Source organism: Vigna umbellata, chromosome 3 (genome assembly GCF_029865625.1).
Source record: "Vigna umbellata cultivar VRB3 chromosome 3, Vumbellata_1.0, whole genome shotgun sequence".
Taxonomy (NCBI): domain Eukaryota; kingdom Viridiplantae; phylum Streptophyta; class Magnoliopsida; order Fabales; family Fabaceae; genus Vigna; species Vigna umbellata.
Window position 1 is genome coordinate 22,866,445 of NC_142167.1, and position 13,076 is coordinate 22,879,520.

The 13,076-nt window shown below is 28.6% G+C and overlaps 1 protein-coding gene across 1 annotated transcript; it reads right to left on the reverse strand.

Moving 5' to 3' along the window:
* Positions 1-8,827: 8,827 nt before the first annotated feature.
* On the reverse strand, positions 8,828-12,812 carry LOC124822004 (NAC domain-containing protein 7-like). Its single transcript, XM_047293956.2, has 4 exons — positions 12,052-12,812; positions 10,599-10,776; positions 10,235-10,506; positions 8,828-9,826 (listed from the first exon to the last, which is right to left on the reverse strand). The coding sequence occupies exons 2-4, from the start codon at positions 10,756-10,758 to the stop codon at positions 9,179-9,181; spliced, it is 1,080 nt and encodes a 359-aa protein (XP_047149912.1). The 5' UTR covers positions 10,759-10,776; positions 12,052-12,812; the 3' UTR covers positions 8,828-9,178.
* Between the last annotated feature and the right edge of the window lie 264 nt (positions 12,813-13,076).

A 13,076-nucleotide genomic window follows, 5' to 3' on the forward strand; every position in this document is an offset into this window, starting at 1 on the left:
ATAAAATAACATATCGTAAAAGAAACTTAAATTATCTCAATTCATACGTGTATATATATAAATGGTGTTATGTTATATTTGTATTTAGAAAATTAATATAATAGAAGAGTAAATTATTTATTTGTTCATTAAATTAATTTCATGCATTTTTCTTCTGTTCACGTACATAAGACATAGGGCATTATTCACCACAATAATCTTTTAGTAAGTTTCCCTTGTTACGACTCAAATGAGTATTAATTTTAAAAATTGTATTCAAACAAGAATACCATTACACATCCTGAAATTCCATTCACTTTATTACATCATGGATGAATATCATTACAACCATTACTTTATTCATGAATATTCAAACAAGAAAAATATATACTAAATGGTTAAACACTTCTGTAGACAAGAATCTATCACTTCAGACACAGCACCGCTACCATCTGACATACAAAATGAATCATTAGAAATGTGAAAAAACATATTAACTGAAATATGAAAAATATGAGAGCAATGTTGTAAGTGTTTGAATACCAATGTTGATGGTTATAGATTTGTTAACCCCACAACGAGAAATGCACTCGGAAGCTTCTTTAGACTTTTGTGGACACTTTCCAAGACAAATCCCAAGACATATTGGATAAACAACTAGAGTTGCAAGACAACTTATTTCACATTGAGCATGACATGAAAGTTTAGCTGCTGCTTTTGAGAAACACAACATAATCATTATCATAACAACAACACCAACATTTTTCATCTCATTCTTTGCCATAACTTCTTTTCAACCCTATGATATATCAAAATTTTGTCTACAACTTAAATTTATGTTGTGTGTTTCAAGGGAAGCCAAACATGCTTATATAGACACAAAATAACTACCATTTTTTCAGAGTTATATTTATGGTATTAATTAGGATCAATGTGATTTACACTCCTTTAATGATTGATTTTGAAACTTATTAATGAATAGTTGAGGTTCATGTCTTAAATAAATAATTCAAATTGAGAAGTCTAAATAAATAATGCTTCATGTCTAAAAAGTTACGTTTTCAAATGAATCTATAATAAATATTGATAATAAAATAGTGCATAATAAATAACAATAAATATAAAATAATAGTAAAATAATTTATAATAAATTATAATAAATATATAAATATAAAAAATAATAAATTATAATAAATATAAGTAACAATAAATAATATATATAAATATAATAAGTAGTAGTAAAATGAATAGAAATAAATAATAATAAATAATAATAAATATAAATAATAAATAATATGAATAGAAATATAATATAAATAAAAAATAAATTTCGGTTAGATTGAATGTAGATTAATTATATTAAATGATATAAGACTAGATGATACAAATTGAAATCATAAGATGATATATGTGACAAAGTCCAAATGATCTTAACTAGTAGTCTATACAAGCTTATCATGTTGACAAGGTAAAACAATGTGAAAGTTTTCACTTATACTAATTAGATAATATAGTAGAACAAATTTGTCATACAATCAACATGGTAGAATAAATATAAACACATAATAGATGAGATTAGTGTGCTCATATAACCATTAGACAAATCTATTAATTTATAATGTAAAAGTAAAAAACGTGTGAACTCTGACTAATATCTTTTATTTGTCATTGACAATAATGTAAAATAGTTTATGAAAGTAACAATGATATTGTATGTAATAATTTTGTAGTTTGTAATGATATAAACACACAGACACACAGACACACAGACACAGACACACAGACAGACACACAGACACAGACACAGACACACACACACAAACACACACACACACAGACACACACACATACACACAGACACAAACACACACACACAGAGACACACAGACAGACACACGCACACGCACAGGCACACACACTTACACTTTTAATTTTTTTATATAATTTAAATTTATAAAATTTAACTTTGTAAATTAAAATATAAATTTTAATTATATGACACTATATAAAAATTAGACGCGATTAATGTAATACTATTTTAAACTAATAACTAAAATATTTATATTTAATTAATACTTATGATGTCAACTCATTTAAATAAATTGATTTTTTCATATAAAAAACTACTCTACATTTTTTAAGAAGTAAATATAAATATTAACTTTTAATGAGAATTTAATTATTACATTTAAATCTCAAATTATAATATGAAATATAAATAACACAAATTTCATTTATATAGTAAAACTCATATAATTATATATTTTTTTTTACATTTTTTATATAATTTTACTATATTCTTTTAATCCAATAACCTACTTTATCGTTTATAAATTATCAGCTTTTGCAGCTTATTAGCTAACCGTTATAAGCTTCTTTTCCAGCATAGGCTATAATTTAGTCATTATAATTTTTACTATATACCATATTATTTTATAACTTTTTTTGTCGCAAATTATCTCCTATTTAAGGTTTTTCATATAGATTAATGAAAAAAAAAATGAACGTATTGTTGCTAATTGCTAAAAATTGAATTAGACACTGTAATTGATTCATATTCTTACCTGAATTTTAAAAATTCCAATACGATCATTGAAGATAAATTCCTTTTATACATTATCAAGAAATCGGTTTACACAACCTCTTCAAATAATAAGTTTTATTATTTCCTATTCTTATAATATTCGATTAATTGCTAAAACTACCATGTATATTTTCTAATTACTAAATTATTTCTAATTATCATCTCAAACAAAATTTATTTAGTAATTCTTGCAAAATATTACGTGCATTGCACGGTAAAAGTACTAGTTGATTACATATTTACTTCAATCATTAAAAAATATAATACGTTTTTTATTAGTAAAAGAATATAATAGAGTATTTAGAATCTTCTAATCCTTATAAAACCGAATATATATATATATATATATTATATATATATATATACATATATATATATATATATATATATATATATATATATATATATATTAAATAGTAATGTAGATAAATAAGAGTAATATTTATTTTGGGGAACAAATACGAGAAATATCATACAAAATAATTGTAAGAACAAATTGATTTTTTTCAAAATAATCTGGGAATTAAAAGTAATCCTTTGTACATTAAACTTTGTTTTGGCAAGTGAGTTTGAATTTAGGTGAGAAGTGAGTGCAATTATTCTATATTTTAGTTATTGTTGATAGAAAAAACTATTAATATTAATTTATACATTATATAGTAAAAGGACAACAGAGTGTCTATAAATTTGGTTCAACAGACAATGTTTACATGTATAAGGGATAATAAACATTGATTATTTTCTCAGTGAGCATAGTATATAAGTATTAATAAGCACAAAATTGCAAACAGTCACTATTCTAGGTATTTTTTTGCATAATTTATCCTTTGTGTTTTTAAATTGTCAATTCTTATATTCTTCTGTAATGTTTAATATTTTTTTAGAGTTTAGTTTTGACATTTTTTCCATATCCTTTGTCATTTTTACATCATCTACTTTTGCCTAAGTTTTCTTTGTAATTTTTACGTCATCTATATTTGTAAATAAATTATAAATTTCTTTTAAAAAACTTATGAATTATTTAATTTTTGTTAGGTATGACTATTGGTATGATATGATATTTTATTTGCAGCTACTAAGAACTTACCGTCAAAATTTGATGAAGCTATTGAACAATTAATTAAGAGGTCTCCTTTCATTTTTGAAAAGTATAGAAAAAATGGTTTCGAAAATAAAATGGATTCTATCAAAGAAATTGCTTTTGAAATGGGTATAGACATTTAGTGAAAAAACATATCAATAGTAAAAAGAAACAATTTGATAAAAGTATTGATAATGAAATTATAAAATATCTTCAAGAATAATTTAGAAATGATAATATTTGTATATATTGTAGATAAAAAGATCACAACATTCTTCAAAGCATATTCAAACAATTTAAAAAATTTATAGATATTTTTTATTTTTGATTTAGTGTTTAAAAAATTAAAGTCAATGTACACTTTTAAAAGAAAAATGTTTGAACCTTGAACAATCTTTAAAACATGATAATTTATTAGATCTTTACTGCATTGTACATATAATAAGTGAGATCAACTGATAGGCTGATCTGTCCGATTAGCAGACCAATTGATTGCATAATACATGTTAAATTAATAATTAATCAATGATAACAATGAATCAATCAACTAATGATTAAGGTATAACTGAGTCATGATTAGACTAGCAAATAGATGAAACACCAACTATAAATAAAGGTTTAAGGTATGATTGTTAAAAAATTGACAGTAATTGACCCATTCATATCAAAACATGGATTAATTTAATTTATTTAATAATATATATCCTAGAGAAAATTATAATTAAGTTTAGAAAATGATAAACTAATTAATCGTTTTAATTATATAAAAATAATATATTCTTTTTCAAATATATATATAAGTCATAGAATAATGTTAATATCAATTGTTTCCGTGATTTTCTCAAAACTAAAAAAAATTATTTAAAATCAGTAATATATAAACAAAGATTAAACGAATTAATCTTATTGTCAATTAAAAGAAATATTAAATTAAATTAATTACGATATTTTAATAGATAATTTTATATAAAAGATTTAATAATTTTAAATAAAAAAAACTTTATTCTTAAGTTTATTTTATTCCTTCCATCTTGAAATCCTATTCACCTTATTACATCATGGATGAATACCATTACAATCAACACTTTATTCATGAATGTTCAAATAAGAAAAATATATTCTAAATGGTTTAACACTTCTCTAGACAATAATCCATCACTTCATACACATCACCGCTACCATCTGACATACAAAATGAATCATTAGAAATATGAAAAAACATATTAATTGAAATATGAAAAATATGAGAGTAATGTTGTAAGAGTTTGAATACCAATCTTGATGTTTATGGACTTATTAACCCCACAACGAGTAATACACAGGAAAACTTTTTTAGACATTTTTGGACACTTTGCAATACAAATCCCAAAACATAATGGATAAGCAAGAATAGATTCAAGACAACTTATTCCACATCAGGACATGAAAGTGCTGTTGTTTCTGAGAAACACAACATAATCATTATCAGAACAACAACACCAACATTTTTCATCTCATTCTTTGTCATAACTTCTTTTCAAATCTCTAATATATGAAAATTTTGTCTACCACTTAAATTTATGATGTGTGTTTCAAGGGAAGCCAAACATGCTTATATATATAGGCACAAAATAACTACCAATTTTAAAATTATATTAATGGTATTAAATAGGATCAATGTGATTTACACTCCTTTAATGATGGATTTTAAAACTTATTGATGAATTCATGTCTTAAATAAATAATTCAAATTGAGAAGTCTAAATAAATAATGCTTCATGTCTAAAAAGTTGCATTTTAAAATGAATCTATAATAAATACGGATAATAAAATAGTGCATAATACATAACAATAAATATAAAATAATAGTAAAATATTTTATAACAAATATATAATATATAAAATAATAAATTATAATAAATATAAGTAAGAATAAATAATATATATAAATATAATAAGTAGTAATAAAATGAATAGAAATAAATAATAATAAATTATAATAAATATAAATAATAAATAATATGAATAGAAAAATAATATAAATAAAAAATAAACTCCTATTAGATTCAATTAACATTAATTATATTAAATGATACAAGACTAGATGATACAAATTAAAATCATAAAATGATATACATGACACTTGATTAGACGAATTAATACCTAATACAAATTCAAATGATCTTAATTATCAATCTATACAAGCTTATCATATTGATAAAGCAAAAAAATGTTAAAGTTTCGACATATACTAACTAGATCATATAGTAGAACAAATTTATCATACGATCAATATGCTAAAATAAATATAAACACATAATAGATGAGTGTGTTCATATAATTATTAGACAAATTTATTAATACACATCATACGAGTATGTCTATATATGGATAAGATTAATGTGTTCATATATTTATGCAAAAATAAATTACAAAATAATAATAGTAATATAAAACATATGCAAATTTTAATTATTTTTACACCATTCAATAAAATAATCTCTGAAATAATTTCCTTTAAGTGAATGTATTTTAAATGACCCTTCTTTAGTATCAATTTCCATTGAAGGGTACCTTAAAATAATACTTATAGTATTTATTATATTAGTAAAAAATTATAATAATTCCAACATGCTGTATTGTGTTTGTCTGCTGAAAAAGTACAAGTGAGTGAGACAGCAATTTGACATTCCTTAATAGTTGGAAATCATGGTGGGACAGAAATTACATTTATGTATGTATTGTATGGAAGAACATAACAGCATTCACATGGACATGTTCCTAAAAAATGATGTTTTATTGTTCCTTCCATGACAAATAACATATAGAAAAGTGACACTGTAAACTCTAATTATTCACCCACTCTTGTGCTGCCTATGCTGTTGCTACGCCATGCTCTTCTTCTGCCTAATTTTTAAACGCATGCACATGCTTTCTCTCGCCAAAGCAAAGTCAGAAAATATTACCTCTCACTTTCAGCTTCTTTTACTACCTTGGAATCCACAACTCAATCACTGCCTCCATTTTTGTATATCTTTATCTCCTTCCACCTTCATGAGTGTGTCGTCTTCCAACATAATTGCTTCAAAATCAATAAACTCTAACACTTATCACCTTCTGCTTCTTCTTCTTCTCTTCCGTATATATTAAACCCTTAGGTTGCTATATATCAACTTCTAAATATACAACTTTTTTTCTCTTCGTTCTTTCCAGCTATACCTAGCTTCATTATGTTTTGCTTCCATTTCTCTCCTAGGCCATTTTTTCTTCTGGTAGGTATAACCCCATCACCATTATTTCTCAGTTCCTCCCAAAAATTACGTTCTTTTTATGGAATCTCATGTTTCCATACCTTACTATATATACTTGTTTATATAAGTTTTAAAATTCTCAAACTTTCGTTTCGTTCCAGAGCACAGTTACTGCATTCTTGCATCGTATTATTCTTTCATCTCAAACACTCTGAATTTGTTGGGAAGAGCTTCTATAGTTCTTTTTTTTTTCTAAGTTATATATGATTGTGATGTTTAGTTCACAAGTGGGTGATTTGCAACTTTCTTTCTTATTCTAGATATAACAAGATTTGTGTCTAATTTAACTCTACACTTACATGCAAATTGGTTTTATTTGATTTCCAAAACAAAGTGTACTTTTGAAAATTCTTTGAAACGGTCAAAGTTGCTTTAAAGTTGACAATTCTCAAACTAGTTATTTCTTTTGCACTATGATTCGTATTAGCCTTACTCAACCCTATATTATTATGTTGGAGTTTGTTTGCAATTATTAGCAATATATAGTGGCATATGAAATAGATATTGGCCTTGGTTAAAAAATGAGTTTGAGTGTACTAGAAGGCGTTGAAGTTACGTATTATGACACTACTTGTGATGCCTATGATGGCTGTAATAATTTTCTTGCATGATTTGTTGGCACTTCGAAGAAGTAATTATAGAGAAAGGTTGTTGTTTTTTGAATATGAAGGCTAGGCTATATATAGGTGTAACTTTTGCTTGGCTTCTAAACCTGAGATAGATTTGGATGCATATGCGGGGTATATATTGCGAGACTTAGGAGCAAAGAATATGTGGTACCATCTATTGTCGTCTTTGTGTTAAGTACTACTTTCTTTTCTTGCTTCATCATTAAATATATATTATCACACAAGCCAAATCAAGATCCCCATATATATATATATAATATATATATATATATACATTTTAATTAACTTTTTAGAATATATATGTCTTAGTATGTAAGCTTCATGGACCGTAATGAATCATTATATATACTTTTAATCTTTTGTTTCCAAGGAAAGAGAGCATAACATATAAAAAGACTAAGGCTATATATCACTTAATTAATATTAGAATTAAAATAAATTAAATATATGAATATTATATAATTAGTTATTTTGTTTCTCCTTTTTATTAAATTTGTGGTATATGTTTTGTTGTATATATATAACCTTATGTTGATTATGTAAATTGTATTATTTCTTTTTTCTATTGATAATTAAGATTTTACATTCGGATCTCTCTTTTTACTATATTTATAAAACTTAGATAAAACAAAATAAAAAAAATTAAATTTTTATTATTATTTTGTTTTTTTAGCATGAAGAAATTAAAAGAGAATTATATATATGTTCTCTCCTGCAAAGATACAAAACCATGTCCAAATTTACTTAGAGAAAGATATAATGTTCATAAAAAAAATTATACAAAACTTATATAGTTACATTGTATTTCTTTAATTTTTCCACACCCTTAACATCTAATAAATATAATACTCAGTAGTGTATTCATTTTTAAATTATTATATTTTAATGTTTGATGGTGTTTAAAAACATTACACATGCAATCTTTAATTTTCATAAACCCTTTAAATGTAAATTTTTTACTTTCCCGGTTGATTCATTTTAAATCATTTATAATTTCATGTTTAATGATGTTTAATTAGCAAAAAAAAAGTTTTTATGTGCCATCCTCAATGTAAAAATATAGCCTGTTAAAAGGATGCTCAAATTAACAAAGAAAGTAAAAAGGAAAAAAAGAACAATTTATTCTATAACTATTTTGTTGTAATTGTAACATACAGACATATATATATATATATATATATATATATATATATATATATATATATATATATATATATATATATATATATATATATATATATATATATGTGGACCACCCTGTCACTCCAATGAAAACAGCGAATGTGGTCGTTGGACCTCGGTTTACATGGCAGAGCTCGTCATGCATGCGTACCCACCAATGCAACTTTTACCCTTTGAAACCTTTCCATCTTCAGGGAAATATAGATATGGCTTTTTATACTAAGTATATCACGTCCCATTCGTTTTCTTTCTTTTCAGTTGAATATATGCTAGAAGCTAGATAGATGCAGTGGAGCGAGAAGCTCCACAATAGTTAAAGTTTTGCTCATTATACGTTTATTATGTACAGGCACTTAAACAGTACTTGCAAGAGATGTTTTTAGCTAAGTACCTATAATTAGTATGTACCCAAAACCAATTTATGAAGCAGTCGCTATTTCCACAATGCAATTGGGCAGCTGGAGTTTGATGTTGAGGCATTTTCTTGAGGCACCACCATCTCATGTTTGTCGAAATGTCTGAACTGTACATTGCAATTGCCACTGTCAGTTCCGTGAAAGATACTGGCTGAGGTGTTTGAGTAGGCGTTTTCTTTGGATCCATCTTGACTGAGCTGTGAAGCAACGAACTTGTCAAGCACTCGCCAATCAGTTACTTGATCCACTGCTTGATCATTGCAGTTGCTGTTGCCGTAGGTTGTCTGTAAGTTTATTTGCTGACCGATAACATGTTCTTCTTGTATGAGTAACGAGGGAAGCAGAGTGGTGGAGTGGTTGACATGATCTAGAAGATATGGTGCCATGGGATTAGGGGTTATGGCTGAAGCAGATTGAAGCAGTTTTGGGCTCTCCAGAAGTGGAAGGAAGTGGTCACGAGGCATCTGGTAGGGCACATCTAGCTCTTTCTTGCAAGGATAGGGAAGCTGGTAGACCAGATTAGATTGAGAGGTCTGCTTCGGTGAGTCCATGTCTTGAATGAAAGATACTTGCTCATCATACCAACTGGGAGAGTCGTGCTCATTCACTTTACGCATTGTTGTTACTCTCTTCTTGAATACTCTACACACAACCCAACCTTCTTCCTGCTTCATTCATACAAAAAGGACAAAACAGTCGTTAGTTTACGAGAGGATGTGTTGAGAAAAATTACCAACAAGAAAGTTTCGGCTAGCTCATTGTCAGATCTAAAAGCGTTTCATCAACAAAGGTGAATTATACTCAAAATGCTACATGCATATATGCATGCATGCATGGTGTTCTTTCCTTTTATATCGTTGGATAAATAATTCCCAGTAACGTTTAACTATCTCGTGAGAGCCTTAGATTTTCAGTAATTTATTGTAACACGCTATGACTATAAATTGAACTCAATGTTGCTGTTTATTTTTCTATATGGTGATTCTTGTAATTGAGATAAGTAGGTTATTTATATTTTATGGTGTCTGAATTTTTTAACACCAATTCTTTTTGCTCATTATAACTGAACTTGCCTGTGGAGTGCCATTTTCTTCTGTTTCAAGCCGATATTCATGCATTATCCAATCTGACTTTTGTCCATTTGGTGCTCGACCTTTATAAAAGACTAAGGTTTTCCTCATGCCTATCAGTTCGTGTTTGGAATAGATTGCCTTGTCTCTTCCTGTCGCTTTCCAAAACCCAGCTGCAGTTGCTCTATTTGTGCGAGTTCCAGTTGGATACTTCTTGTCTTTGTGGCTAAAGAAGTACCATTCGTTTTGCTCTTCCGTTCCTATTCTGCAAATCTCTTTAAAGTTTAAAACGAAAATGAAGAAGTCAATTAGCAGTATTTCTTTCACCAATAAACTGCTCCTCTTGAATTTAGATGCTATGTACTACCTTGAAGATCCCATGGCTCAATTTTGTAGAGGTCAACATCTTTTATGACATCCAGGTCAATCCTCCTTGAAGCCACTTTCTTCCTAAGGTAGTAATCGACAAGTTCTTCATCCGTTGGATGGAACCTAAAACCGGGGGGAACATGAGTGAAACTATCCATGTTCTCCTTTGCTGATTCCTGCAAATTAAATTGAATCCAGTAAGTATGATAGCAAATATGGTGAAGTAGATTTGGCCTTCTATCATATTCTTTAACAAGTTAAATTATATACATACAACCAAAACTTATGTCACATTACATGCATATGCAAGCAACATGAATTTTTGTCATACCAGTACACTGTTCTCTTGCACTTTGACAAGGCGAAGTTGATCATTATATTGAATTTTTCACCCTTCGTGAATAATTAAAAAAAAAAAATAGTGTGGCATTGCTCAGCTCCTTTTCTTTCTTTCTGGTTTAATAATGTTTTCCCCGAACTTATTGACAGTAACCATGATTAGAGTGAGTTAAAAGTGGTTTTCCACTCATTAGTTTTAACATATAATAGTAACTTATGAAAAATTGAGGTTCTCGTACGAAAAATAACAAACTCTTACACATAAATTAGCTACGCAGTAATCTACTTCAGTCAGTAAACTAAATAATAATCAACGAGTTTATCACTAATCCCAAATTTAATTACTTTTAGTGACCCAGATTTTCGCAGTCCATTAATCTAAAACTCGTTTTTCTTTCTATATTTCACTGTCAAGTTCCCTAAATTATCTCCCTTTTTTCCTTCTCTCTTCCAGTCTTTCTGTTGTGGCAAGAAAAGGTGGGAAAAGAATAAATCATATACTTAACCGTACATCTCAACCCAATGTGCATATACACAATACAGTGCGTTGAAAGCATTAAAGTTTAGATCACATATCGAATATATTGGAAAAGAAGAATAGAATATCTATATATAATATATGGAGAAAAGGCATGACCATGATGATTATGCGTGCGAAACACTCACATAGTCAACACACATGCGATAGGAGACATGCACAAGACTTACTAATCCTAGATGAACATATACAAGTGATTGTCACTCATTGTGATTGCCACTAATATATGACCCATGCTTATAAAGGGATAAAGTTCATGAACCTTCTTATAATGTCTAACAGTATATATGCTTAAACTAAAACAAGATCATGTATAGGAAACAAAATAGCCTCCTTCGAGGTTGGAGAAAACGAGGTGCAAATCAAACGAATCAAAACAAACCCCTTTGAATTTGCTCACATTATGTTGAGTTTAAGATCAGTAAAGTAAGAACACTCTACACTTCTCTTTTTGGGTTATGTCGAAGTCTCCATGCGACTTCTATATCTTATCACAAAGTGCAGGGGGTTTAGCTTCAAGACAAAGCAAAGAAAATTAAAAAAGAATTTAGACAGAAAGTGTAAGAAAGCTCACAGATCAAGCTAGTCTTCACAGATCTGAGCACGGTGGTTCTGTCACAAATCTTCCTCCAAAACGAGTTGGTGTTTGTGTGCACCGAGATGAAAATGGTGCTGTGGTGATACGTCTCAACTTTAACTCCAAAATATATAGAGGAAGCTCCTAAATCAGACAAAGATTTTCAACGCAATAAAAGCACTGAAAAAGGTTGAAATAGTAACAAACACAAGTCCTCGGGAACAGAACCCGTCGACTTTTTCTGTTAGCTTTTTGTTCTCTCACAAGAAACAAACAACCTGTGTTTTTTACTTGTGGGATCGGATCCCGAGGAAAAAGGCATACGAGAAGAAGAACAGAAAGCGGCAACGTCTGAAGATCAACGCCAGGAAGAGTTCTCTTTTGTTTCTGGAAAAGTAATTTAAATAAGAAGGAAAACAGTAACACAGAAAAATAAAACCCTAAACATGCTTCTGTTTGGTTTCTGGCAAACAATACAAGATATATAAGACGAACAAGATCTCACTGTCGGTTAGGCTGAATTGGTGGGAAAGGTTTGGGAGAAAAGGTGGCGGAAAAAAATGGAAGAGGTGCAAGGAAATGGTTGGGAGTGCCACCTCAACCTGAAACGGAAAGAGACCGAAGGCAACCAACACAAAGTGAACAGCTTTGGTTTCAGTCGGCAAAAGGGTCTCTTTCTATGTATCTATGAGGAAGGTTTGCATAACATGTTAGAGTAAAGATTGCAGAGAGGAAAGTGTGAAACGGTGAAGGCAGAGAGGAAGTAGCAGCTTAGACGAATGACGAATCTTAAAGGGTTTCCACAAGGCACTAAAAAGAGTAAACAAATTTGGTGGTGACGTAATGGAACAGCCAAGCCTTCTGGCTTTTGGGAAAAAGGCATGCACACCTCTCACACACACAAATGAGGCATGGTGGCCCCCTCCTTCATTCTTAGTCCCTACCATTTCCACCACCTTCGACTCTCAACTGTAATTAAATTCTCATCATGGTCTCTATTCGAAGTGACACTGGATCTCCAT